The 27,401-nt window shown below is 34.9% G+C and overlaps 1 protein-coding gene across 2 annotated transcripts in view; it reads right to left on the bottom strand.

Moving 5' to 3' along the window:
* Positions 1 to 27,401, bottom strand: part of MDGA2 (MAM domain containing glycosylphosphatidylinositol anchor 2) — an 867,711-nt gene that overhangs the window by 68,622 nt on the left and 771,688 nt on the right. For both annotated transcript variants that reach the window (XM_043920701.1, XM_043920702.1), the window contains exon 10: positions 12,647 to 12,795. In XM_043920701.1, coding sequence (XP_043776636.1) covers positions 12,647 to 12,795 — 149 coding nt within the window. The remainder of the gene's footprint in view (positions 1 to 12,646; positions 12,796 to 27,401) is intronic.

The raw sequence follows: 27,401 nt of genomic DNA, 5'->3' as shown, positions 1-27,401 counted from the left end.
TATCACTTTTTACTCCATGATCTTACTACATTTTACCCCAAAACTTTTTTTTTTAACTCACTGAAATCATAACGGTTGTTGTTTGTGGATACATTTTCTTTCTAAATAAAAAGGAAAGTTTCACAAGGTAAGGAGCTTTACCCGAGTATATTGTTAGGTCTTTCTGTCTTTATCAACTCAAGGGTGGGAGGCACATCTTTGTTCTCAGCTGCAGGGTATTAGGTACCGATTTAAAGGCAACTGACGAAGTTCCTGATGCTGAAGCTGAAACTCCAATACTTTGGCCACCTCATTCGAAGAGCTGACTCATTGGAAAAGACCCTGATGCTGGGAGGGATTGGGGGCAGGAGGAGAAGGGGACAACAGAGGATGAGATGGCTGGATGGCATCACCAACTCGATGGGCATGAGTTTGAGTAAATTCCAGGAGTTAGTGATGGACAAGGAGGCCTGGCGTGCTGCAGTTCATGGGATCACAAAGGGTCGGACATGACTGAGAGATTGAACTGAACTGAACTGAACTGAAGGAGCTCCAGGCAACGTCACTGATACAGTGTGCCACAGATGTCCCCCCATATCATCATACCACTGTTAGCAATGAAACCAGATGCTGATAAAGCCACGTATATCATCTAACCATTTATTGGTGATAAAAACAAAATCATCTTAATAGTAATTAACATTACTATTCTTTGTGCTTATAATATAATATAAGCTAAAAACTCAGAGTACATAAGACTTCATCCAGAATTTCAGAAATTAAAGGTCACCAAAAAAAAATTCCACTTGCCATAGTTAGAGCCATCTTGAAGTGGAAAGTAGCTAAAGTTCTAGTTGTTGATATCTTGGCACCATGCATGCTGCTTTAGGCAACTCTTTCCCTCTCAGTTTTATCTTACCTGTCTCTTAGCAGCTTGATCCTCTTCCCTGAGTCACTTTTTCTTTTTTTGGTTGGGGAGCTATTTAGGCTCATTTTATCCTAATTAAATAACTTTGGTCTTTGGAATGCAAAATTCAAAATAATTAATTATTTAAATAAGGAATTACAGTTATAACTGAAGCATTAGGAGTCTCAACCCTTTTGAAAGTAGGACTTCTTGTCCATACAACAATGCCTCTTAGAATCTCATATGTTCCTCTTAGTTGTCAAATTCTTGTTATGCAAGTGATCTGCCTTGTAAAGTGTTGAATGGGTTTTTACATACTGACCAGTCAAAATATGTTCTCAAAACATATAATCTGCATTCCAACTCAGATTTTTCCTTTTATTCCCAAACATACTTAAGGATTATGAATGTAGCCACTGAATTTTGGGGTTATTTACTTTATTTCATTTAGTTTTTAGGAATAAGTAAGATGATGAATGCAGGAAAAGTTTATTATTGTTTCATTTTAGCTAATGTACTTGATTATTCAAAGTTAGATTCCTTCTTTCCACCAAACTAAACTATAAGTCCAGTTCATGAGAACATGGTTTAAAAATTATCTCAAAGTTATGAACTTGCGGGAAAAGTAGATAAACCTCCTGTTACTTCTCAAGTTTTCATTAGATTCTTTGAATACAGAATGAATTTTTAAGATGCCAGTTTTCTTCTGTCTCTGCTTTGTGTGTTGCAAAGCATTAATCAATTTCTGATAATATTCTATTGATTTATTATTTTATTTTACCTTATTGTATCTTTGATCTTCTCTCTACCAGAATACAAGGTTCATGAGATCATGGACTTTTTCTGCTTGGTTTACTTTGTATTCCACATACATATAATAGTATATAACATTTAATTACAAAATAAGAATTAATGTTGAGGCTTTGATGGATACTTAGAGAAGCATGTGTCAGATTTTACATAGATCCTTTTACATAGATCGTATGTATAATCCAATCTTTATTTATTGGCTCAGGCACTTTAAAGACATTAACATCTTTGAATCCTTTATGCTTTCATTATTTGAAATAAATGGTACAACTTCATAGTTAAATCTTTCTTTTTTAAGTATTTTAAAAGTCAATTTAAGAAGCAGATCTTTCAGAGATTATATTTTCAGCATAAATTCTAATGGTATTATTAATATATTCAGTCAAACACTGCCTACCATAGAGACAGATCTGGGTAGGAATTTGAGCTCTTCACAAATACTTGATCCTTATATTCCTTGCAGTACATGAAGATAACACTTGTTTGCCTTGTTTGGCCTCAGATCATGTCATAGGGCTTACTTTGGACAAGGATATGTGAACAGAAGTGATATGCACTCCTTTCAGGGAGGATTTTAAAACCTGGTGCGTATTTTCAGCATGCTCTCTACAAAAAACAACTGATATTGTAATGATTGTTTTGTATCAACATATAGAAGTACTTAACCTAGTATACCAATATTTGTGGGATACTTGGACACCTAAGGAAAGAGTAACCCATAGGTCATGAAGATCCCCTGGAAGAGGGCATGGCAACCCACTCCAGTATTTCTGCCTGGGGTATCCCATGGACAGAGGAGGCTGACAGGCTATAATCCACAGGGTAGCAAAGAGTCAGACATGACTGAAGCAACTTAGCATAGGTGCATGCACACAAGAAAAGGATAACACAAGAAGTACAGAGGAGATAGCATAATGGGGAAAAAACCCACAAAATTATGTGTTAAGTGAAACTATTCTTACCGAAAAATCTTCTAGAGTTTGTTTGTTAAATTTAGGACCCTTTATTGCAGCACCTTATAAAAACATACAGTAAGTCCCGTACATGTGAATGAGTTCTGTTCCGAGGGCATGTTTGAAAGTGCAACTTATTTGTAAATCTAAAAAAGTTGACCTAGGTACCCAGTTAACACAATTGGCTATATAGCACCATAATGCAATAAGTAGATAGTATTTTTCACACAAAGAATGCATAAAAACAAACACAAAAATAAAACATTTTTAGCTTTCAGTACAGTACAATAACTGGCATAGGGGGCTGGCATCAAGTGAACAGTTAAGAAGAGTTTCTGACTGGATGAGGGAGAGGAGTGGAAGATGGTTGAGCTGAAGGATCATCAGCTAGAGAAGATGGAGGGCAAGCTGTAAATTCATTCCTGCTTCACCTTGATGGCACAGGTTCTGGTTTCTTGCTGGATTCAGTTCTAGCTCCCCTCTTGAAAAACAAAACAAAACAAAACGCAGTGACGTCTGGATAGTAGCTCTTTTTTTCTCATCATAGAATGACACCATAGCACTGGATTGCATTCTGAGCTGCAACCTTTGTGTAGCATTCTATGTTCTGGTCCTATGCCTCAAAAATTAATAGTGCTTCCTCAAATAAAGAAAATCCCTTTGCCATTTCCTGAATCATGAATCTCTTCACTTCTTCAGTTACTTCTCCTTCCTTTTTTCTTTGTCCTGTCTCTCGGCCTCCAATTCCATCAGGTCTTCATCTGTAAGCTCCTCCAGTGGCACAGCATGGAGTTCATTGAAGTCATCCTTTTGCAGACCTAGCTCCAGGTTCTCCCTGAGGGTCACTGAGCTGTTGAAGACCCCTTTGGACTCCTCAACCAGCTTCTCAAATCTACAAATACTGTGAACAAACTGTGGGAAAAGATTCTTCCAAATCCTTTCATGGTGATGGCTATAACTCATACCAAGCAAAGTCAATGTGTTTTTATTGCCTTGGCTCAAGGGTGTTCCTGACTTGTCACTTGCCTTTACTGCCTGATGAAAAGCATGACATGTTTTTTGAAAGTCGCTATGACTCCCTGGTCCCTAGGTTGGATATGTGATGCACGTTTGCATCTTTGAAAGTTTGTTACTTTAAGGTTCATATGTAGGGACCCTATTGTATATGTTTGAATTTAGCATCTTTAAAGAAGCAGCTAAGTAAATATAAGAACACTTCCTTTCAAATTTTTATGTCATTTTATTAAGACATGTATCTTTTAGAATAAATTTAAGCTTAGTATATTTAAACATTAAAAAATGTTGCATAGATATATTGGTTATTTTACATCATAAGATGAAGCTTTCTTCAGATTTTATGTTTTAAAATTTCATCATTTTATACTTCCTTGAAAATATTTCATTAAATATATGCCTAATATTCATTTCAGTAACAGCTCATTTTTCTTTCAGTATAAACAATCATATTCAACAATATTTTCTTAACATATAAAAATGAGAAAACAAATATTACCATGTTTTAACATAAGATTTTCTAAAGATAAGCACTGAGGTAGTGCATATTGTCTTCATCTCTGCCTTCATGTTCTCTTCTTTTCTGCAACCTACACTTAATCATCAAATCCTTCTCATATTGCCATATGAATTTGTCTTCAATTGCCAATGCAGCAGCACTGATTTAGGTCGTTAATTTTCACTTGGATAAAACAACAGCTTTTATTCTATGGTGTCCCCTATTTTGTACCATGATAGTGATTATTTGACTCCTCTGTTTTGGCTCTTCATGTGTCTCCCCACTTCTCTCAATGTAAAGTCCAATTTCTTTGGACCAGTTCATATGGCCCTCCATGATCTCAGTCCCTTGTATCACCACTTGGTCTCTTCCTTCTCTCTTGAACTATCAGGAAAGGTCTAGATATACTGTATTATTTTCACTTCTCCAAATTTATCAAGCTGACTTTGTACCCAGGCACCTGTTAATTTCATCCAAGTTCCCTGATATGTGTAACTTCTCTTCAACCCTCTGGTATCAGTTTGCTAGTATTTCTTACATCAGCATTGCTCACATCCCAAAGTTAACTTAGGTTTCCCTCCAATGTTTTCCAGTAATACCTTAGAATCTTGCTTATTATCATACTTATCAAATTATATTGTAGTTTGGTATCTATTTGGTTGGGCTTTCCCTGTGGTTCAGTGGTAAAGACTTCACCTGCCAATGTAGGAAACCTGGATTCGATCCTTGGGTTGGGAAGATCCCCTGGAGGAGGGCATGGCAACCCACTCTAGTATTCTTGCCTGGAGAATCCCAGAGATGGAGGAGCCTGGTGGGCCACATTTCATAGTATTGCAAAGAGGCAGACATGACTGAAGTGACTGAGCATGCCTGCATCTACTTGGTTGACTGTCTCCTCATATGTTGTTTTTTTTTTTCCCTTAAGTTTTTGATGTGGGCCATTTTTCAGAAGTATCTATTGAATCCGTTACAATATTGGTTCTATTTTGTGTTTTGGTTTTTTGGCTGTGTGACATGTGGGATCTTAGCTCCCAGACCAAGAATTGAACCTAGACTTCCTTCATTGGAAGATGAAGTCTTAAACACTGGACCACCAGGGAAGTCCCTCTTCTCATATGTTTTAAACTCTCTGAAGACAAGAACTACATCTTAACTTCTGTAAGATTAGTTCTGTACCTAAACAAGAGTGATAATACCAAGTTTACAAGACATTTTGATATTTAATATCATACTTAAATATTTTCCTAATTTACATTTTTATTCTTTTGAATCCAAACAACTATTCTATTTCCCTTTATCATTAAAAAAATTAAAAAGATATTATCATACCATAATTGAACAAATTATAAAATTAAAAGCTGAGGAGGAGCTTGCCTGATGACTCAGTGGTAATGAATCTGTGAGCTAAGGTCCATGGGGTCACAAAGATTGAGACATGACTGAAGCAACAGCACACATGCACAGCAACTAAAGCACGTTGTTATATTTTGCGTTTCTTGTTTGAACTTTTTAAAACAGAACAGAAATTTGGAAAAAAAGCAGCAATCCATAATCAAGCAAGCATGCAGCAGTAATTTTACGTAATTTTATTGATAATTGTCACATCCAACATTTATTATTTGAAGGTAAAATTGTTTCAGATATAGTAGTTGAAATATTTTAATGGCTGAAAATCAGACACATTTCTGGCATAGAAATAGTGTAGAAGAAATAGACCAAGTTCATGGATTGGAAGAATCATTATAGTGAAAATGAGTATACCACCCAAAGTAATCTATAGATTCAAAGCAATTCCTATCAAGCTATCAACAGTATTTTTCACAGAAATAGAACAAATAATTTCACAACTTGTATGGAAATACAAAAAACCTCAAACAGCCAAGGCAATCTTGAGAAAGAAGAATGGAACTGGAGGAATCAACCTGCCTGACTTCAGACTAAACTACAAATCTACAGTCATCAAGACAGTATGGTACTGTCATACTGACAGTATGGTACAAAGACAGAAATATAGATCAATGGAACAAAATAGAAAGCCCGGAGATAAATCCATGCACCTATGAACACTTTGTCTTTGACAAAGGAGGCAAAAATATAAAATGGAGAAAAGACAATCTCTTTAACAAGTGGTGCTGGGAAAACTGGTTAACCACTTGTAAAAGAATGAAACTAGAACATTTTCTAACACCATACACAAAAATAAACCCAAAATGGATTAAAGATCTAAGTGTAAGACATGAAACTATAAAACTCCTAGAGGAAAATATAGGCAAAACACTCTCTGGCATAAATCACCACAAGATCCTCTATGACCCACCTTCCAGAGTAATGGATATAAAAGCAAAATTAAACAAATGGGGCCTAATTAAACTTAAAAGCTTTTGCACAACGAAGGAAACTATAAGCAAAGTGAAAAGACAGCCTTCAGAATTTGAGAAAATAATAGGAAATGAAGCAACTGATAAAGAATTAATCTCAAAAATATACAAGCAGCTCATGCAGCTCAATACCAGGAAAATAAACAAGCCAATCAAAAAGTGGGAAAAAGACCAAAACAGACATTTCTCCAAAGAAGACATACAGATGGCTAACAAATAAAAACCACAATGAGGTACCATCTCATGCCGGTCAGAATGGCTGCTACCAAAAATCTACAAACAATAAATGCTGGAAAGGGTGTGGAGAAAAGGGAAATCTCTTACCCTGTTGGTGGGAATGCAAACTAGTACACCACTATGGAGACCAGTGTGGAGATTTCTTAAAAAGCTGGAAATAGAACTGCCATATGATCCAGCAATCCCACTGTTGGGCATACACACCGAGATAAACCAGAATTAAAAGAGACATGTGTACCCCAGTGTTCATTGTAGCACTATTTACAACAGCTAGGACATGGAAGCAACCTAGATGTCCATCGGCTGGTGAATGGATAAGAAAGTTGTGACACATCATTGTGGAATATTACTCAGCTATTAAATAGAATGCATTTGAATTTAATGAGGTAGATGAAACTGGGGCCTATTATACAGAGGGAAGTAAGTCAGAAAGAAAAACACCAATACAGTATATTAACACATATATATGGAATTTCAAAAGATGGTAATGATGACCCTACATGCAAGACAGCAAAAGAGACACAGATGTAAAGAACAAACTTGTGGACTCTGTGGGAGAAGGTGAGGGTAGGATGATTTGAGAGAATAGCACTGAAATGTGTATATTGAAAGTGAAAAAGTGAACGTGAAGTCACTCACTCATGTCCGACTCTTTGCGACCCCATGGACTGCAGCCCACCAGGCTCCTCCATCCATGGGATTTTTCAGGCAAGAGTACTGGAGTGGGTTGCCATTTCCTTCCCATATATGAAATAGATGACCAGTCCAAGTTTGATGCATGACACAGGGCACTCAAAGCTGGTGCACTGGGATAACACAGAGGGAAGGGATGGGGAGGGAGGTGGAAGGGGGTTTGGGAAGGGGGACACATGTACACCCATGGCTGATTCATGTCAATGTATGGCAAAAACCACCACAATATTGTAATCAGCCTCCAATTAAAATAAACAAATAAATTTTAAAAAAAAGAAATAGTGTAAAAATAACTATGACTCCACATTTTAAAACAACTTAAGAAACTTAAAGTAATAAAACTGAAAATTATAAAGCTGAACAAATAGTAATTTATATTTTAAAATGAAAGGAAGCAATAAGAAATAGTTATCAATTCAAGACAACTCTGAGATTCATTCTTGAAATTTGAGGGAATGTTCATGGAGAAGTTGTATTTTCAGGTAGTCACACTCCTATGTAAAGCACTAAATTAGTCATCAGAATTACCAAATACAAAGTTTGCACATACCACAATAAACTAACTTTTAATATCTCATTAATATGTTTGTTATTTTTAAAAAATTTCTTAGCAATATATTCTAATGTAAGTCTAAGGAACTGAGTGTATCTTGCCCAGAAGAACTAAAGAAAATATTTGCCATTTGGGTTAGTTCTCAGTCCATGGAGTAAATCTTGAAACTTAATAGTGGACTGAGCACAATATTTTAATAATCACTGGACTTGGAAATGCATCAATCCAGGCATAACTAGAGAATGCATTTCCTGTTGGAACTTAATATGTGTGTATGCTCAGTCGTGTCCTACTTTTTGACCCCATGAACTGCAGCCTGGCAGGCTCCTCTGTCCATAGCATTCCAAAGAAAACTGGAGTGGGGTGTCATTTCCTTATCTAGGGGATCTTCCTGACCCAGGGATTGAACCTAGGGATCTCCTGCATGGCAGACAGATTCTTTACCATCTGAGCCACCAAGGAAGACAGTATTTATGAGGTGATTAATTTAGTAAGAGTTTTGTTGACTGACTTGATAATGTGAATATGATAACTCTAAGTATTTTAGTATCAAAGTTTAGTAACACAGGAACAGGGTGAATTAAAGTATTTTATTCAATAAAATATCCCCTATTCCAAAGATGAGAGTCAAAAGATCACATTCATTGTGGGTCTCTAAGACAGGGTATAAAAAGAAAACTGTATAAAAGTCTAAAAGCCTTCATTTTTATAACCTATAGTGTATATGTTAAATGGAGTCAAATGATACCTATGTTGTCTTGTATATTCAAATAACTCAGAAATAGTTTTGTTTGTTTTTTAATTCTTTAGATACTAAGGAAAGCAGACACTCAAATAACCTTTTTCTGTTTCCTGTTAAGCAACAAATGAAGCAAATAGTTGGGAAGCTAGTAGCTGTCTAAGGAGATTAAACAATTTCTTAGCTGAGCCTAAAAAGTACAACTTAAGGACATTAAGATTTTGAGAAAAACTTTTTCCATACATTAGTTTTTTAACTTCACATGAAATATCTGTTCTTTTTAAGTTTTTTAAAGCAGTGATTCCAGAATTCTAGTGCTTTTTTGTAGATAGCAACATTTATGAAAAGTATATAAGCCAATAATCAAATTCGAAAACAACTTTTCTCATTATATTTAAATAAAGACCATACAATTTAATCAAAAGAGTCAGCTAATTTTACCAAAAATTTGGAGGAATGCTGGGTTTAGTTACCAAACCCATCAAACAAGGAGTTTATACAATACAGTACTGATTTTATAATCTTAATTTAAGAATAAATAAGTTTCTAACAGTTTGTGGATTAAAGAATAGGTGAGCTGTTTTGAACTGAATTTACCATGAGTCTTTAAGGGTCAAATTTACTTTTCATGCTTTAGCAAATTAAAAATGTGTTGTATAATTAAAGTCAAGCTTGATATTAAAAAGGAAAAGTACTTTTCATTAGATAATATAGATAATTTATGGATAAAAGAAATTATTTATATATTTAGGCTAAAATAAAAATATAGAGTAAAATAATGGTTTTAAAATCATAAAGTATGTAATATAAATTAATAATCCCTTGAAGAAAACAGTCTCATAGTCAAAGACATAAATACTAATTATTAGAGAAGAAATCCTTTTTAAAAATTTATGTTGCTTAAATTTAAAATTTATGTTATAGAAATTTAAAATTTGTTACATTCCTAACATCATTTATTTAAACATCATCCAAGTTACATTGGTTACATTCAGAAGTTCATTAAGTCAATGAGTATTAGCATCAGGCTTACTGATCCCATCAAGAAAGCTTTAAAATAGGACTGAAAGTGGAAGAGAAAAATGTGAATCAGTAAAATGGATATTATGGAGGACAATAGTTTTGAAATAAAAATAAGACAAGTCAAAAAAATGGCTAGAAATTATTTTGTGAAAATCATGTCTTGGAATACTACTTAGGTCCAGGATATACAGTGTTCTGAATTAAGCTGAAATAAAAATAGTACATATGTTAAATTCTTAAAATGCACTTGAAAAAACAAAACAAAAACTGTTATCACATCCTAGGAAGATGAGTGTAAGAATTACCACAGATGTTTGTGTAAGGAGTACCCTGCATAAGGGAACATGGCCTGTGGTATAAGTGGGGAATATATTTTACTCTACACTCCAATTACCTGACAGGTATTATTATCTTTGACTTCCCAGGTAGGAGTCAAGGCTTTGGTATGTTCAGAAATAACAATAGTGTTCAAGGTTATATAGCTCAAAATGATAAGGCTAAATTGGCTAGAATTGGAAGCTAGGTGTGCAAGAAATTCATAATTTCAGCAAAACACAGTAAGGAGAAATTTATACACATACATGCATGCAAATATAATGCATTCTAGTGTAGCAGCATGGGGGGAAATTACCTAACTAATTTGTTCACAAGGGTGAACACAGTGACTGGGAAATGTGTGTCACCACATATCAGGGGATTATATACTAGTTTTATGATCAGGAAGCAAAGACAGGAATTTAGAGATGTTTATGTCAGGAAAGAAAAATTTTAAAAAAAGAGAAACTAATTGGAAAACAGCATGGCAATCCCAGGAAAAAATATTAAAAAAGATAGTGTATTAATAATGAGTACAAGATATGGGCAAGAAGGAAGGGCTTTAAATAGTTGGATCCCTCTTAGGAGGAAGTTTAAAATCTCTCCATTTGAGGGGAGGACTTAGCTGGTAACTCTTCTGTCAAATATGATTTATAGAGGAGGTGATTTGCATACATAATGGAGACTTCGGGGATGAAAGTTTTAAGACTTTTAGAGTGAAAGACGAGAATGATAAGTAGGGTTGGGTAAATTAATTCTGGAGATGTAACCAGACAGCCCTTCCGCATACAGGAAGCAAAAGGCAGTTACTCAGACACTACGAAAATATAACCAAGGAAGAAAGTGAGAAATTAAAGACGACATTCTGACTCAAATGTTGGAAAAAAGAAAAACAACCTATAACCAGAAAAAAGGAAAAGACACATAAATAAAATGATTCAATTTTACACTGCAGTTTGGCATTGTGTGTTGTGTTAAGTCGCTTCAGTCACGTCTGACTCTTTGCGACCCTATGGACTGTAGCCCACCAGGTTTATCTGTCCGTGTTATTCTCCAGGCAAGAATACTGGAGTGGATTGCCATGCCCTCCAGCAAGGCATCTTCCTGAACCAGGCATCGAACCTGCATTTCTTATTTCTCCTGCACTGGCAGGCAGGTTCTTTACCACGAGTGCCACCTGGGGTTCTTTTTTTTTTTTTTTTAAATTACGTAATAAAAGATAAATATGATCGCCCAATCATTTGGTAAAGACTTGGAAAGTAATGTGAGGTATCTAAAGTCAAGAATGTGCTAAGATGCTCTAAATATAAAAGATCTAAAAACATTAACTATGTTGAGAAAAGAAAAAGAAAAGGATAAGCCAATAAACTGGGGGAGAAAGGGCTGCTGAACTTTTTTGTTTCTATCCTTCCTATCAAGAAAAATTACCATTAAATTCTAGCAAGTATAATAGAACAAACAATTTTGACATGTATTTGGTATTTACTTAGCGACCAAAATAAATAAGAGTAATAGAGAAAATTTCCAAATGAACAATTCCTGCCTACCATTCCTGTGACCTGTGAATACTTAGACAAGAAGGATAAAGATATTCAACTTAAAATGTATCTTAATTTTAATGATGTATCTTGCATAGTCTTTTATTAAAACTTTGTTAACAAGATTAAAAAAAATGGTTTTATGATGGTGAGACTGAATGGATTGGTGGTGATGGATCAATCTTTCTCTAAGCAAATTCTGTCTTCTCTACTTTCGAAACTCAAAATGCTATCATATGATTTAGCTATGAAAGTGGAAAAAACATTTTGCAAATCTCTGCATAATACAAAGATGTAAAGAAAGCTAACAGCTTATGTGATAATCAAACAAATCTTCAGAAATGTTTTGTTATGCTGAAACAATCTTTCCAGATAACTTCCTATATAACAGGAAATAATGAAAAGACCTACATTTAAGTTAAAAAAATATATCATTTAAACCAGCAAAGGATAACTGAATTTAACATTGGTTCATTTGAAAAAGCTGTGATATTTTTACAGACTCTATAATCTTCAGCTACTTTAGGAAAACATCTTACCTCATTGTTTTTTCTCATTTTACCAAAATATTTCTATTCTTCAGATACATTAAATTAGCTTTTAAAAATCAGAGATACTTTGAATCTCTGAGAATAAAAATATGTAGGATTTCTAGTTTAGGAAATGAGACAAAGAATTACTCAGTGCAGGTAAATGTAAGCACATGTTAAATAAGTTTCTTTCATAGAAATTATGCCATGTAATTTCTATAGCATATCTAAATGATGAAGTATTTCAGAAAGCTCGCTTTAGTATGTCTCACATCATGGTAAAAATGCATAAATGAATTTCAAAGATTTGTAAATAATTTGAAACAGTTCTGGGTAGTGTAATGTTATCTTTGATTTAGAAAAAAATGTGGTCTGAAATTCATTGAAAAATGATTGAAATTTTATATCAACACATCATCCTAACAAGATCTTCAAAGAGAATCACATAAGCACAAAAGAAGATAATTAAATTCCTCACCTGCCTAATACCCAACCGGTATGCAACAATCCGATCCACTGCATCAGGATTCATTTGAGTCCACTGTAGACTGTAGGAGTAAACGCGGTGTCTGTTCTGCCACACAGGATTGTAGGTATCATAATAGAATTCTGGAGCATAGGCCTTTCCTAGAAACAGAAAGCGTCCTTAAATTTAAATGTATATTACAGCCAAATCTAATTACTCTTTTTGTACCTTTTATTACTTTCTACTTCATGTTCCATAAGTAATTCTTATATTTAAAAAGTCATATGATTAAATTCAAATTAATTTCTGGAGAATTTGAGAACAGATGCAAGATGATTTCCTGGTAGGTTTGATGAAGTGTGAGAGGAAGAGAAGACCCAAGAATGACTACAAGTTTTTTGGTGTAAGCAATCAGAAGAATGGAATTTCCATCAACTGATGTGAAAAGCTATGGGAGGATCAATTTGAGGGGTCAGGAAATCATTTTTGAACAATCTGAATGATGTCAATGGAGACATCAAGTGAGATACATTGGACTAAAATGCAGGAGAGGCCAGACTTGGAAATATAATCTTGCTAACCATAGGCATATAGATAGATTTCATTTATATATGTTTAAATATTTCCATTGGAGCATAGTTGTTTCAAAATGCTGTGTTAGTTTCCTCTGTACAGCAAAGTGAAACAACTAAACATATACATATATCCCCTCTTTTTTGGATTTGTTTCTCATTTAGGTCATCATAGAGCAGCCAAAAACTTTATCAGCAAGTGAATGCAACTCTGCCAAAAAAAATCACTGCATATGACAATCTGTGTTTATATTATCCATGTCAATAAATTGAAATTAACCAAATAAAACCTTAACAACGCAAGAACTTTGATCAATAAAAGAAAGTTTCTTTTTCTTTTTTTAGATTTTAAGGATATGTGACATGTGTGTGTGCTAAGTCGCTTCAGTCGTATCTGACCCTTTGAGACCCTAGGGACTGTAGCCTAACAGGAACCGGGATCCTCTGGTCCATGAAATTCTCTAGGCAAGAACATTGGAGTGGGTTGCCACACCCTCCTCCATGGGATCATCCCAACCTAGGACTGAACCCGCATCTCCTGCATTGCAGATCCCTGTGGATTCCTTACCACTGAACCACCAGGGAAGTCCCCATATGTGAGGTACACATAGTGTATATAACATAAATAAATCATCTCAGCTTTTTCTTTTAATCACCAAATTGAAAATGTACAAACCATTGGGAATTATAGGTCCAACTCATTAATAATCTGAAATATAGACTTTCTACACCCTATATTTTACCAATAATACATTTATCTATTAAATCAATATTTATTGAGTGTCTATTGAATGGTGAGTAGTGTTCTAGGCAATGAACAAAGAGGTATGGCCTCTGTCTTCCTAGAAATTGCTTCCATTTTCTCAGACCTTTCAGATAGCTTTACAATTTTTACTGGATTTATGATTTAATAAATTGTAAATTATTCAACAGACTTTTTTTTTTGAAATTAGGTTAAATATTAAATGTCCTCCTGAGGTTTTCCTCCTGGGTTCCTACTTGCAGGGAATTTTCTTACCTGATTTTCTTTTTCTTCATCATTAATCACCTAACATCTAGGGATTGCACAAGAGCTGATTCATAAGAATTTATAACAGATAGTTTAAAGAATGAATTTTGAAGGCGAAGAATGAAATTTATGGTCTCTATTACCCTAGAGAGGTTTACTAGGAAAAAAATGTTAGACGAACTGAAGTTAATTTCTGATAAATTTATTAGTAAAATTAAATACCTTTAATTAAATATCTGAATTTTAATAACATTTGGTAAAGTCTTACATCAACATTGTGTACTTTTTAAAATGTTCTATGAATGTTCATTCATTTTAATTGAAAATGGATTATTAATTCTATACAAATTGTCTTGCATAGGAGGAAAAGAGCCATCACATTTGTTTATTGCTTCTTTACTTTGTATATTTTTTACTTATTACTAACTAAATGATAGTGCAAATTCATGTTCACAACACTTGGCAAAATTGAGATGAGAGGAATACAATATACTGAATGAAGGAATCAATATCCAAAATGTCATTGACAACTTGCATTTGAGACAAAATTTCCCAAATGGTTATTAAGGAGGTACATTTGATAGAAGCCTATATAATGAGTGAGGGGTTTTGATTACAAGTAAACTTCCAAAATATAAAAATGAAGTAATGAGCTGTTTAAGTGAGTAATGTCAATATATAGTGTTTTCATTAGAAATTACTGTTTAGATTGAATTGAGGAGGTAACAGTATCAATGGTTGGTTTTTCATTTTATTTATTGCTTTTTATTTTTGCCTTTTAATTGAGGGGAGCAGGGAAAGAGGGGATTGCTTTTGTAACTTAGCCAAGAGGGAAATACAAAGGGTATTAGATTTAGTGCTATCATTTGTTTTTTCATAAAAAAATTAGGAATTCAAACAGAAATAACAAAAGAATAAAGTCACAACCAGAGGCTATTTAGCATGAAAAAGAAAAAAAAATTCTTCAAAAACTGGCAAATGAAGTTTTCTGAGAGTTGAAACTCCATCACAGAGAAAGAGAATCAGGCTATATTTTAACAGATCTATGAAAGATGAAAGCCAGTGAGTAGCTAGTAAAAGGATGCATATTCTGATTTAGGAACGTTCTAGCAATCCTCTCTGAATATGGACTATGAATTTTTCCTTCACTAAAGGTATGGTTGTCTGAGGAGTTCTTATAAACAGCTGAGAAAAAAAGAGAAGCTAAAGACAAAGGAGAAAAGGAAAAATATACCCATTTGAATGCAGACTTCCAAAGAATAGCAAGGAGAGATAAGAAAGGCTTCCTCAGTGATCAATGCAAAGAAATAGAGGAAAACAATAGAATACGAAAGACTAGAGGTCTCTTCAAGAAAACTAGAGATACCAAGGTAAAATTTCATGCAAAGATGGGCACAATAAAGGACAGAAATAGTATGGACTTAACAGAAGCAGAAGATATTAAGAAGAGGTGGAAAAAATACACAGAAGAACTATTCAAAAAAGATCTTCATGACCCAGATAATCACAATGGTGTGATCACTCACCTAGAGTCAGAGATCCTGGAATGCAAAGTCAAGTGGGCCTTAGGAAGCATCACCATGAACAAAGCTAATGGAGGTGATGGAATTCCAGTTGAGCTATTTCAAATCTTCAGAGATTATGCTGTGAAACTGCTGCACTCAATATGTCAGCAAATTTGGAAAACTCAGCAGTGGCCACAGGACTGGAAAAGGTCAGTTTTCATTCCAATCCCAAAGAAAGGAAATGCCAAAGAATGCTCAAACTACCAGGCAATCGCACTAATCTCACACGCTAGCAAAATAATGCTCAAAATTCCCCAAGCCAGGCTTCAACAGTATGTGAACTATGAACTTCCAGATGTTCAAACTGGATTTAAAAGGCAGAGGAACCAGTGATCAAATTGTGAACATCTGTTAGCTTATTGAAAAAGCAAAAGAGTTCCAGAAAAATATCTACTTCTGCTTTATGATGATAACTGCTTTATCGACTATTTCAAAGCCTTTGACTGTGTGGGTCACAACAAACTGTGGAAAATTCTTAAAGAGATGGAATACCAGACCACCTGACCTGCCTCCTGAGAAATCTGTATGCAGGTTAAGAAACAAGAGTTAGAACCATACATGGAACAACAGATTCATTCCAAATTGGGAAAGGAATATGTGAAGGCTGTATATAGTTACCCTGCATATTTAACTTACATGCAGAGTACATCATGTGAAATGCTGGGCTGGATGAAGCACAAGCTGGAATCAAGATTGCTAGGAGAAATATCAATAACCTCAGATATGCAGATGACACCACGCTTATGGCAAAAAGCAAAAAACTAAAGAGCCTCTTGATGAAAATCAAAGAGGAGAGTGAAAAATTTGGTTTAAAACTCAACATTCGGAAAACTAAGATCATGGCATCTGGTCCCATCACTTCATGGCAAATAGATGAGGAAACAATGGAAACAGTGAGAGAATTTATTTTCTTGGGCTCTAAAATCACTGCAGATGGTGACTGCAGCCATTAAATTAAAAGACGCTTACTTCTTGGAAGAAAAGTTATAACCAACCTAGACAGCATATTAAAAAGCAGAGACATTACTTTGCCAACAAAGGTCCATCCAGTCAAAGCTATGGTTTTTCCAGTAGTCATGTATGGATGTGAGAGCTGGACTATAAAGAAAGCTGAGCACTGAAGAATTGATGCTTTTGAACTGTGGTGTTGCAGAAGACTCTTGAGTCCCTTGGAATGCAAGGAGATTCAACCAGTGAATCCTGAAGGAAATCAGTCCTGAATCATTGGAAGGATTGATGCTGAAGCTGAAATTCAATACTTTGGCCACCTGATGTAAACAACTGACTCATTTGAAAAGACCCTGTTGCTGGGGAAGATTGAAGGCAGGAGGAGAAGGGGACGACAGAGGATAAGGTGGTTAGATGGCATCACTGACTTGATGGTCATGAGTTTGGGTAAGCTCCAGGAGTTGGTGATGGACAGGGAAGCTTGGTGTGCTGTCGTCCATGGGGTTGCAAAGTGTCAGACATGACTGAGAGACTTAACTGAACTGAGAGTTATTTAGTCAATACCTAACTACCATTTAACAGGGATGAAATGGGTGGACGATTGTCAACAAAAAGGCCTTTAAGATAGGGCTCAGTCTCAAGTCTATAAGGTGCTATGAAGTATTTGATTGCTGTTTCTTCTATTACTTCAATTGTTTTAAGCACAATTAAATTTATTTATAAATTCCAATTAATATATCTATTGGATTGGCCAAAGACATTAGATAAAACCCTATTGAACTTTTTGGACAAGTCAATATTATCTGTAGTCTAGTTCTATCTTTTATTGACTGCCATCAGAGGAACTGGCACATTGGTATTGGCTGCATGTCATAAATGCAAATTGGCATAATCCTAGAACTGATTGTTTATCTAAATAAATACTTTTCACATTATTGAAGCAGTTTGACACTGAAATTAGAAAACAATCGGCATGACCTATGTTAATAATATGAATTTATTTATCAAAATCCCATTTTCAAGGTTGTGAAAAATTAAGACACAATCTAACCCTCATTTAAATATTCCAAGTAGATCATATTTTCCCGTAACATTTCATCACCATCTTTATATTTAATGGTAGATTAATATAAAGACTTTTCAATGTATTCTTGAAATATTTTATTTGTACTGACATGTCTACATTATATATGAGTGATATCATATATAATATATTTTCAGGAAATATTACATTAGAGAAAGAAATAGAGATTACCAACTCCAATATCTTGTATGACAGATAAGTTATGGAACAGAATAGAAAAGGTAACAATATATGTTGATATAAAATTTTATTTTAGTTGAATAATTACATCACTTTTTTTCTAGAATTTTTTTTAGAAGAGGAAAAAAGCATTCTTAGATAGTTCACAAGTAATATTGGTTGGCAATAAATAATTACTGATAAGAAATGATTTTGAGTAGTTATGGTTAAATATGGACTTGCTTGCTATGTCTCAGAGAAAGCATATCTATATTTTGGATAAACGTGATAAAAGAAAAATGCTTTCTGACTTCATCTGAGAAATCTATCTTAGAAGCAAAAAAAAAAGAAAAAAAACCCACAAATTTTCTCTCTGCTTTAAGAGCCACTCACATGTAATATTTATATACTCATTTTGTAAGAAGCACATAGTACACATAGTAATGCTAAGGAAATACCGTTATAATAACCATAGGCTTTGACAAGCAAACATGACATCTGCTGGTTGAACAGGGAAATAATTCATAATTTTCCTTAATTTTTTATCATTCAGGCATTTTTGTGTCCTTCTAGCAAGCACACCAATTTTTTTTTATTCTTATTCTCTAGTTTTATTTTATGCAACATTGTTTGAGTTTACATCTTTTCAGATTAATTGGCCTAAAACTACAGTCATTATCTAAATTAGCAAATAATCTTTAGACATTATGCATGATTATCTATAGATTTTGAATTTTAAAATATTTGTAAAATATATATATAGAGAAAAATTTAATTGTTCAAATTTTTAAATAAGATTTATGTAAAAGTAAATTTATTCTATTTTGCAAAATAGCTTCTCAAAAATGAGTACACTGAGTTTTCAAAATATTTTATGCACAAAGCTCAAAGTAAAAGTGATGTTAAGAATATGCAACATGTCACTTTCCTAGTTTAAAAATGTTAGATTAAAGTATAACAAAAATCTTTCTTAGATGCATTCCTAAGCTTACAAGTTGAAAGGGAATTATTTATTAGAGGGTCAAAAAACAAAGAACTGAAAATCAGACATTGAATAAGAGCTTAGGGAGAAAAAGTGTTCTTGGCATTTGTACTCTTGGGAGCTGGAATTTTAAGTCCATAGGAGATGAGGTTAATGGGCCAACTCAAGGTAAGTTAGAAATGAGACCCCACATATGAGTAAAATCAGTGAAAAACAGCAATCTTAGTCATAGAATATACTAGAAAAAAAGTGTCCCTAACCAGCATAGGAAAATGAGAAATATATTTAATGAACAAAAAGTAATTCTTCGCTAACGATACCACAGGATGGCTTGAGTAGATCCAATATCAATTTACTCTTTTTTGAAATTTAAGTATAGTTGATTTCAATGTTAATTTCTGCTGTACAGCAAAATGATTTAGTTAAACATATATAACTGAATGTTTATGGGGTGGTATATGGATATGGATATAAACATGCATATACATATGTGTGTGTATATATATATATATATATATATATACATTCTATTTTAATATATTCTTTTCCACATGGTTTATCATAGGATATTGAAAATAGTTCCCTGTGCTATACATTAGAACTTTGTTGTTTACCTCAATTTGTTCCTGAGAGACATTCTCTCAACTTACACCGCAGAGAATTTCTCCAAACTAAATCTTAATGAGTATGAATTATTAACACACAAGAAAGTTTTTCATGAGTGACTGAGAAGGCCAATAAACAACAGGATTTGACTATGACTCCAGATGATAGAGGCATGAAATGGAATTTATAAATAAGTATGCTTGAAACAACTAAAGAAATATAGTATAGAACAGTAAACAAACACTATGGGACCTTCTATGAAAGAATGATCAATACTCTATTGTGACCATTGGTAGGCTTCATGGGGTGCATAATTGACATCTTTATTGATTTTAAAGGAGAAGAAATTCCTCAGACAGACAAGGATTTCTCATCACAGGATAAAAAAGAGAAAAAAATAATATATGGTTTTAGAGTTTCCCTGGTGGCTCTGCCTGCAATGCAGGAGACCTGGGTTTAATCCCTCAGTTGGGAAAATCAGCTGGAGAAGGGAATGGCTACCCATAATAGTTTTCTTCCCTGGAGAATCCCATGGATAGAGGAACCTGGCAGGCTACAGTCCATGGAGTCATAAACAGTTGGATATGACTGAGCAACATTCACTTTACGTGGGAAAAAAAAAATGTATTAAAGACAATACTTTAGAACTCCCAAGGATCTGGTAAAGTTGCACTGCCCATTTTTCCTACCAAACTGTGCACTCTTGAAGGACAGGGAAGGTCTTATTAGCTATTACTACAATGGTTGACACAATACATGTGCTTGAGTAAGGCAGGGAGAACAGGTAATTGCTAATTTATGAAGCTTCCTGTTCAATATGGTAAGATGTTAGGTATTTACCTTATAGTCTAAATATTCTCAAGTTATTTTAACTAGTACTCACCTATGTGGAAGAAAAGATTTTATAGTGAACCTACTGATTTTCATATCCCAGTGTAAAAAGAACTCAATGATATTTTAAAAAATACACTGAAAGATAACTAAATTAATAATCAAAGTAGTAATAATAAAGTTTCACAAAAACATACTTGTAAAGTATCAAAAATAATAAAACAATCTAAAACTTTTCAAATGTGTCTTTATTAGTATAAAAAGAGTAACTACATAGACTTATGGCAAATGTCAATACTGATGATGCACTGTTTAAAAGAGTTCTAAAAAGCATGCAGGAATCAGCTCTCTCTATGCATTTTTAGTGAAAGCTAACTGAAATAGTCAATTCTTCAAGAACCAGAGGTATATACTGTGTTTAGACACAAAGACTAGCTGTGGATTACTCATAGCAATCTATTAGACATAATATACAATAAACATCTATGCAGCACTCTGTCCTTTCTCTATAGGGCATCTCTTCAAATCAGTGAATCTCATTGTTGTTCTGGCTTCCCTAGTAGCTCAGTCTATAAAGAAACTGCCTGCAGTACAGGAGACGCGGGTTGAGTACCTGGGTCAGGAAGATGCCCTGGAGAAGGAAATAGTGTTCTTGCCTGGAAAATCTTATGGAGAGAGGAGCCTGGTGGGCTACAGACCATGGGGTCACAAGAGTTGGACACGACTTAGCAACTAAACCACCACCACTGTCGTTCAGTAGCTCAGTTGTGTCTGACTCTTAGAGACCACATGGACTGCAGCACGCCACGTTTCCCTGTCCTTCATTATCTCCCAGAGGTAGCTCACTCATGTCCATTGAGTAGATGATGCCATCCAACCATCTCATCCTCCGTTGGCTCCATTCTCCTATCCTCAATCTTTCCCAGAATCAGGGTATTTTCCAATGAGTCAGCTCTTCACATCAGGTGGCCAAAGTATTGGACTTCAGCTTCAACATCAGCCCTTCCAATGAATATTCAGGGTTGATTTCCTTTAGGATTGACTGGTTTGATCTCCTTGCAGTCCAGGAGCTCTCAAGAGTCTTCTCCAGCACTATAGTTCGAAAGTATCAATTCTTTGGCATTCAGCCTTCTTTATGGTCCAACTCTCACATACATACATGACTATCGGAAAAACTAAAGCTTGGACTACAAGGACTTTTGTTGGCAAAGAGATGTCTGTGCTTTTTAATATGCTTTCAACATTTGTTGAAATTGGACAATTCTATGAAGACCTGAAAGACCTTCTAGAAGTAACACATATTAAAAACTGTCCTTTTCATCATAGGGGACTGGAATGCAAAAGTAGAAAGTCAAGAGATACCTGGAGTAACAGGCAAGCTTGGCATGGGAGTACAAAATGAAGCAGGGCAAAAGCTAACAGGAGTTTTTCCAAGAGAATGCACTGGTTATAGCAAACACTCTCTTCCAACAACACCAGAGATGACTCTACATATGGACACCACCAGATAGTCAATATCTAATTTAGATTCATTATATTCTTTGCAGCCAAAGATGAAGAAGCTCTATACAGTCAGCAAAAACAAAACCAGAAGCTAACTCTTGCACAGATCATGAACTCCTTATTGCAAAATTCAGACTTAAATTGAAGAAAGTAGGCAAAACCACTCAACCTTTCAGTTCAGCTCAGTCTAGTCGCTCAGCCATGTCCGACTCTTTGTGACCCCATGAACCACTGCATGTCAGGCCTCCCTGTCCATCACCAACTCCTGCAGTCTATCCAAACTCATGTCCATTGAGTCGACGATGCCATCCAACCATTTCATCCACTGTCGTCTCTTCTCTTCCTGCCCTCAATCTTTCCCAGCATCAGGGTCTTTTCAAATGAGTCAGCTCTTTGCATTAGGTGGCCAAAGTGTTGGAGTTTCAGCTTCAGTATCAGTCCTTCTGATGAACATCCAGGACTCATCTCCTTTAGGATGGACTGGTTGGATCTCCTTGCAGTCCAAGGGACTCTCAAGAGTCTTCTCCAACACCACAGTTCAAAAGCATCAATTCTTCAGCACTCGGCTTTCTTTATAGTCCAACTCTCACATCCATACATGACTATTGGAAAAACCATCTAGTCTAGCCTTGACTAGATGGACCTTTGTTGACAAAGTAATGTCTCTGCTTTTTAGTATGCTCTCTAGGTTAATCATAACTTTCCTTCCAAGGAGTAAGCATCTTTTAATTTCACGGCAGCAGTCACTATATGCAGTGATTTTGGAGCCCCCCAAAATAAAGTCAGTCACTGTTTCCACTATTTTCCCATCTATTTGACATGAAGTGATGGGACCAGATGCCATGATCTTAGTTTTCTGAATGTTGAGTTTTAAGCCAACTTTTTCACTCTGCTCTTTCACTTTCATCAAGAGGCTCTTTAGTTCTTCTTCACTTTCTGCCATAAGCGTGGTGTCATCTGCATATCTGATTATTGATAATTCTCCTGGCAATCTTGAGCCCAGCTTGTGCTTCTTCCAGTCCAGCGTTTCTCATGATGTACTCTGCATATAAGTTAAATAAGCAGGGTGATGATATACAGCCTTGACGTACTCCTTTTCCTATTTGGAACCAGTCTGTTGTTCCATGTCCAGTTCTAACTGTTACTTCCTGACCTGCATACAGGTTTCTCAAGAGGCAGGTCAGGTGGTCTGGTATTCCCATCTCTTTCAGAACTTTCCACAGTTTATTGTGATCCACACAGTCAAAGGCTTTGGTATAGTCAATAAAGCAGAAATAGATGTTTTTCTGGAACTCTCTTGTTTTTTAATGATCCAGCAGATGTTGGCAATTTGATCTCTGGTTCCTCTGACTTTTCTAAAACCAGCTTGAACATGTGAAAGTTCACGGTTCACATATTGCTGAAGCCTGGCTTGGAGCATTTTGAGCATTACTTTACTAGTGTGTGAGATGAGTGTGATTGTGCGGTAGTTTGAGCATTCTTTGGAATTGCCTTTCTTTGGGGTTGGAGTGAAAACTGACAGTCCTGTGGCCACTGCTGAGTTTTCCAAATTTGCTGGCATATTGAGTGCAGCACTTTCACAGCATCATCTTTCAGGATATGAAATAGCTCAACTGGAATTCCATCACCTCCACTAGCTTTATTCATAGTGATGCTTCCTAAGGCCCACTTGACTTCACATTTCAGGATGTCTGGCTCTAGGTGAGTGATCACACGATCGTGACTATCTGGGTCATGAAGATCTTTTTTGTAGAGTTCTTCTGTGTATTATGGCCACCTCTTCTTAATATCTTTTGCTTCTGTTAGGTCCCTACCATTTCTGTCCTTTATCGAGCCCATCTTTGCATGAAATGTTCCCTTGGTATCTCTAATTTTCTTGAAGAGATCTCTAGTCTTTCGTATTCTATTATTTTTCTCTATTTCTTTGCACTGATAGCTGAGGAAGGCCTTTTAATCTCTCCTTGCTATTCTTTGGAACTCTGCATTTGACCTGAATCAAATGTCTTATGATTATACAGTGGAAGTGACAAATAGACTCAAGGGATTAGATCTGACAAGACAGAGTGCCTGAATAATTATGGACAGAGGTTTGTAACATGGTACAAGAGGCAGTGACCAAAACCAAGGAAAAGAAATGCAAAAAGGCAAAATGGCTGTTTGAGGAGGCCTTACAAATAGCAGAGAAAGAAAAGAAGCTAAAGGCAAAGGAGAAAAGAAAAGATATACCCATCTGAATGCAGAGTTCCAAAGAATAGCAAGGAGAGATAAGAAAGCCTTCTTAAGCAAACAATGCAAAGAAGAAAAGGAAAACAATAGAATGAGAAAGACTAGAGATCTCTTTGAAAAAATTAGAGATACCAAGGGAACATTTCATACATGACAAGTTAGACTTCAACAGTATGTGAACCATGAACGTCTAGATGTGCAAGCTGGATTTAGAAAAGGCAGAGGAGCCAGAGATCAAAGTACCCACAATGCTGGATCATAGAAAATGCAAAGGAATTCCAGAGAAACATCTACTTCTGCCTCACTGACTCGCTAAAACCTTTGATTGTGTGGATAACAACAAACTGTGGAAAATTCTTAAAGAGATGAGGATATCAGACCACCTTACCTTACCTGCCTCTTGAGAAACCTGTGTGCAGGTCAAGAAGCATACATGGAACAAAGGACTGGCTCAAAATTGGAAAGGAGTACATGAAAGCTGTGTATTGCCACCCTGCTTATTTAACTTATATGCAGAGTACATCATGTGAAATGCTGGGCTGGAGGAAACTGAAGCTTGAATTGAGATTGCCAGGAGAAAAATCAATAACATCAGACATGCAGATGACACCATCCTAATGGCAGAAAGCAAATAGGAACTAAATAGCCTCTTCATGAAAGTGAAAAAGGAGAGTGAAAAGGTTAGTTTGAAACTCAACATTCATAAAACAAAGATCATGGCATCCAGTCCCATAACTTTATGGCAAATAAATGGGGAAAAAGATGGAAACAGTGACAGACTTTATTTTCTTGTACTCCAAAATCACTGCACACAGTGACTGCAGCCATGAAATTAAACATGAATCTTAAGAGATACTTTAAAAAAAAAGAAAATAAATGCTTCTACCGAAATGTGGATTTTTCTGCTTGTAATCAGGAATGTGATAAAAATCTACTTTTATTTTACAACTGTAACTGGCGAGAAAGAAGAAAGTGCATTGGATTAGAAAGAAACCCTCAGCAAAGAAGCAGGAAATTCAAGAAGTGACTGTATTTAAAAAAAGAAAAAAAAATGTGATCTGGGAAATGAAGAGAGGCTTATTAATTTAAAAATCATTGCAGACAAACAACTGATCAGTACTTGTCCTCTAACTAGTACTGTGAATGCACTCCTAAATTTCAACCATCAGAGACTAAAGGGACACCAGAGTCTCTGAGTTGAAAAATGACTTTATCCATCTCACCCTGGAAGAAGAATGAAGAATTACAATAGCTCTTCGGATCCTATTCTACTGAAAGCTTATCCTTTTGATTCAAAGCCATGTAAAAAGTGTTACGAAGATGGCATAAGGCGTACTCTGAGGCCACAACATTTGACCTGTGAAGTCAAGGAAATTGTTTTAAAAAGAATCAATATACTAATCTTACTACCTATATTTGGTATTTAGTTATTTAACACTGAATATTAGGCCTAAATATTTAGTGAATATATTTAGTGAATACTATTCACTAAAAATAATAAAGGAATTATTACTGATTGGTGGTTCAATTTTTATATGAATAGAAAGGTGTAAATTAATATGAAGAAGGAATTAAAAAATTGAAAGTTTGTAAAAAACACAACAAAAATATTATTGTATCTGACAAGTGACAATTTATCTTAGAATTAAGGTGACTATCACAGAAGCAATAAAATGAATGTCATCAAGGGTTTATTCAACTATGGTAACTTGGAGATAGCATGTAGGAAACAAAAATACAAGATAAAAAACATACAGCTGGGAAGTCAATGATATCTCTCAGTTAATGATTGTTTGGAGTTTGTAAAAAAAATTGCAAGACGTGTGACAATTTATAACTCAACTAAATCATTTAGGTGAAATGCTTTTGTTCTTGAAACAAGAAGCATTTATCCATCCTTTGTCCTCCCATATGTTTTCAAATGACCAGTCATTGGGACATTATTTTTAAATTGCAACCCAACTGGTTTTATTCAGTCCTCACATGGATCCATTTTCTTCTGCTGCAGTCAAAGCTATAAATACCATATTGATGGCAGACTGCCCTATGACCACACTTTAGCACTCAAGAACTTCCTTAGAATTTATATCCCTGGAGAACAAGTTTATTGATTAGATAAATAACAAAAATATTGACAATATTGTCAGTCTCTACAAATCACCTGGATCTTTGTAGAAAGCTTTTAAAATTGCTCAAGTATAAGGTATAGTTGCTTTGGTTACATTGTGATTACACTGTGATTCCTTTTGTAGGTTATGTCCTTTCAAAATAAAACAGCTAAAAAACAGGTTTTTCACTCTTCAATAAAATGGCTTAATTAAAAACACTTTGTATTAAGTTCTCCTATTTCCCACCTGGAAAAACTTCTAAATTTTTTTAGCATTATTTTTCTTTAAAAATCCAGTCACTGGAATAATATTTTCAATAAATACATGTTCATGAATCTACTTTATGAACCGCTAAATTCCTAATAATATGTACAAAGCATTTTCATAAAGGAAATAAAACAATAGGAACTTGGAAGAAATGTTATGGGATTTATGTCTAAATTTCTTTATAAAACAAAACTTTGCCCATTCATCTTTGCCTCTTTTCTCTGTTGCATTTGAAGATTCATCGTTAGATTGTCCATTGTTTGTAACTATTATAGTTTATTCTAATGGCATCTAATTTCTCTCATCACCACACCATCAGAAGACTTCTAGCTCAGTGTTCCTTGTGTAAGTGAGGCAGTAACTTTTCTCCAACTTGTGCTTTTGCCTATAATCTAGTGACTCAGCTCGCCAGTGACTGAAATTCCCTAAAACTAGTTTTATTCTCACACATTTTGACTCCTTAAACTGAAAGTCTTTTCTGGTGTATATTTTATCTGCTTTTCAATTCTTTTGGTACCCAATCATAACTATCATTCCTTTCTTGATCTTTTTTCTATGATAATTATTTATACTTTAATACTTATCACTTAATTAGGAAAACACAACACATTGTAATGTTATCCTGATATATAAGTACTCCTGAAAACATTTTCTATATTAACATTTTTTTTTCTGATTAGAAGCTCTTTCCCAGATTTAGATATAATGTAATTGCCACCAGCAGTCGACTGAACAATGTAAAGCATCTACAGTCTTGTTTTAATCTTGATGTTTCAATTCTCACACATATAAATTTTAAAAAATCAGAATTGTGCTATAATAGCTAATATCTCTAGTAAAGTCAGTTTAACTAAATTCCAGCCATTAAATAAACTTAATGCTACTGGCCGAGAAAAACCTACTGTAG

The sequence above is a fragment of the Cervus elaphus genome, chromosome 12, assembly GCF_910594005.1.
Source record: "Cervus elaphus chromosome 12, mCerEla1.1, whole genome shotgun sequence".
Classification (NCBI taxonomy): Eukaryota; Metazoa; Chordata; class Mammalia; order Artiodactyla; family Cervidae; genus Cervus; species Cervus elaphus.
This window is presented reverse-complemented; position numbering and strand designations above follow the sequence as displayed.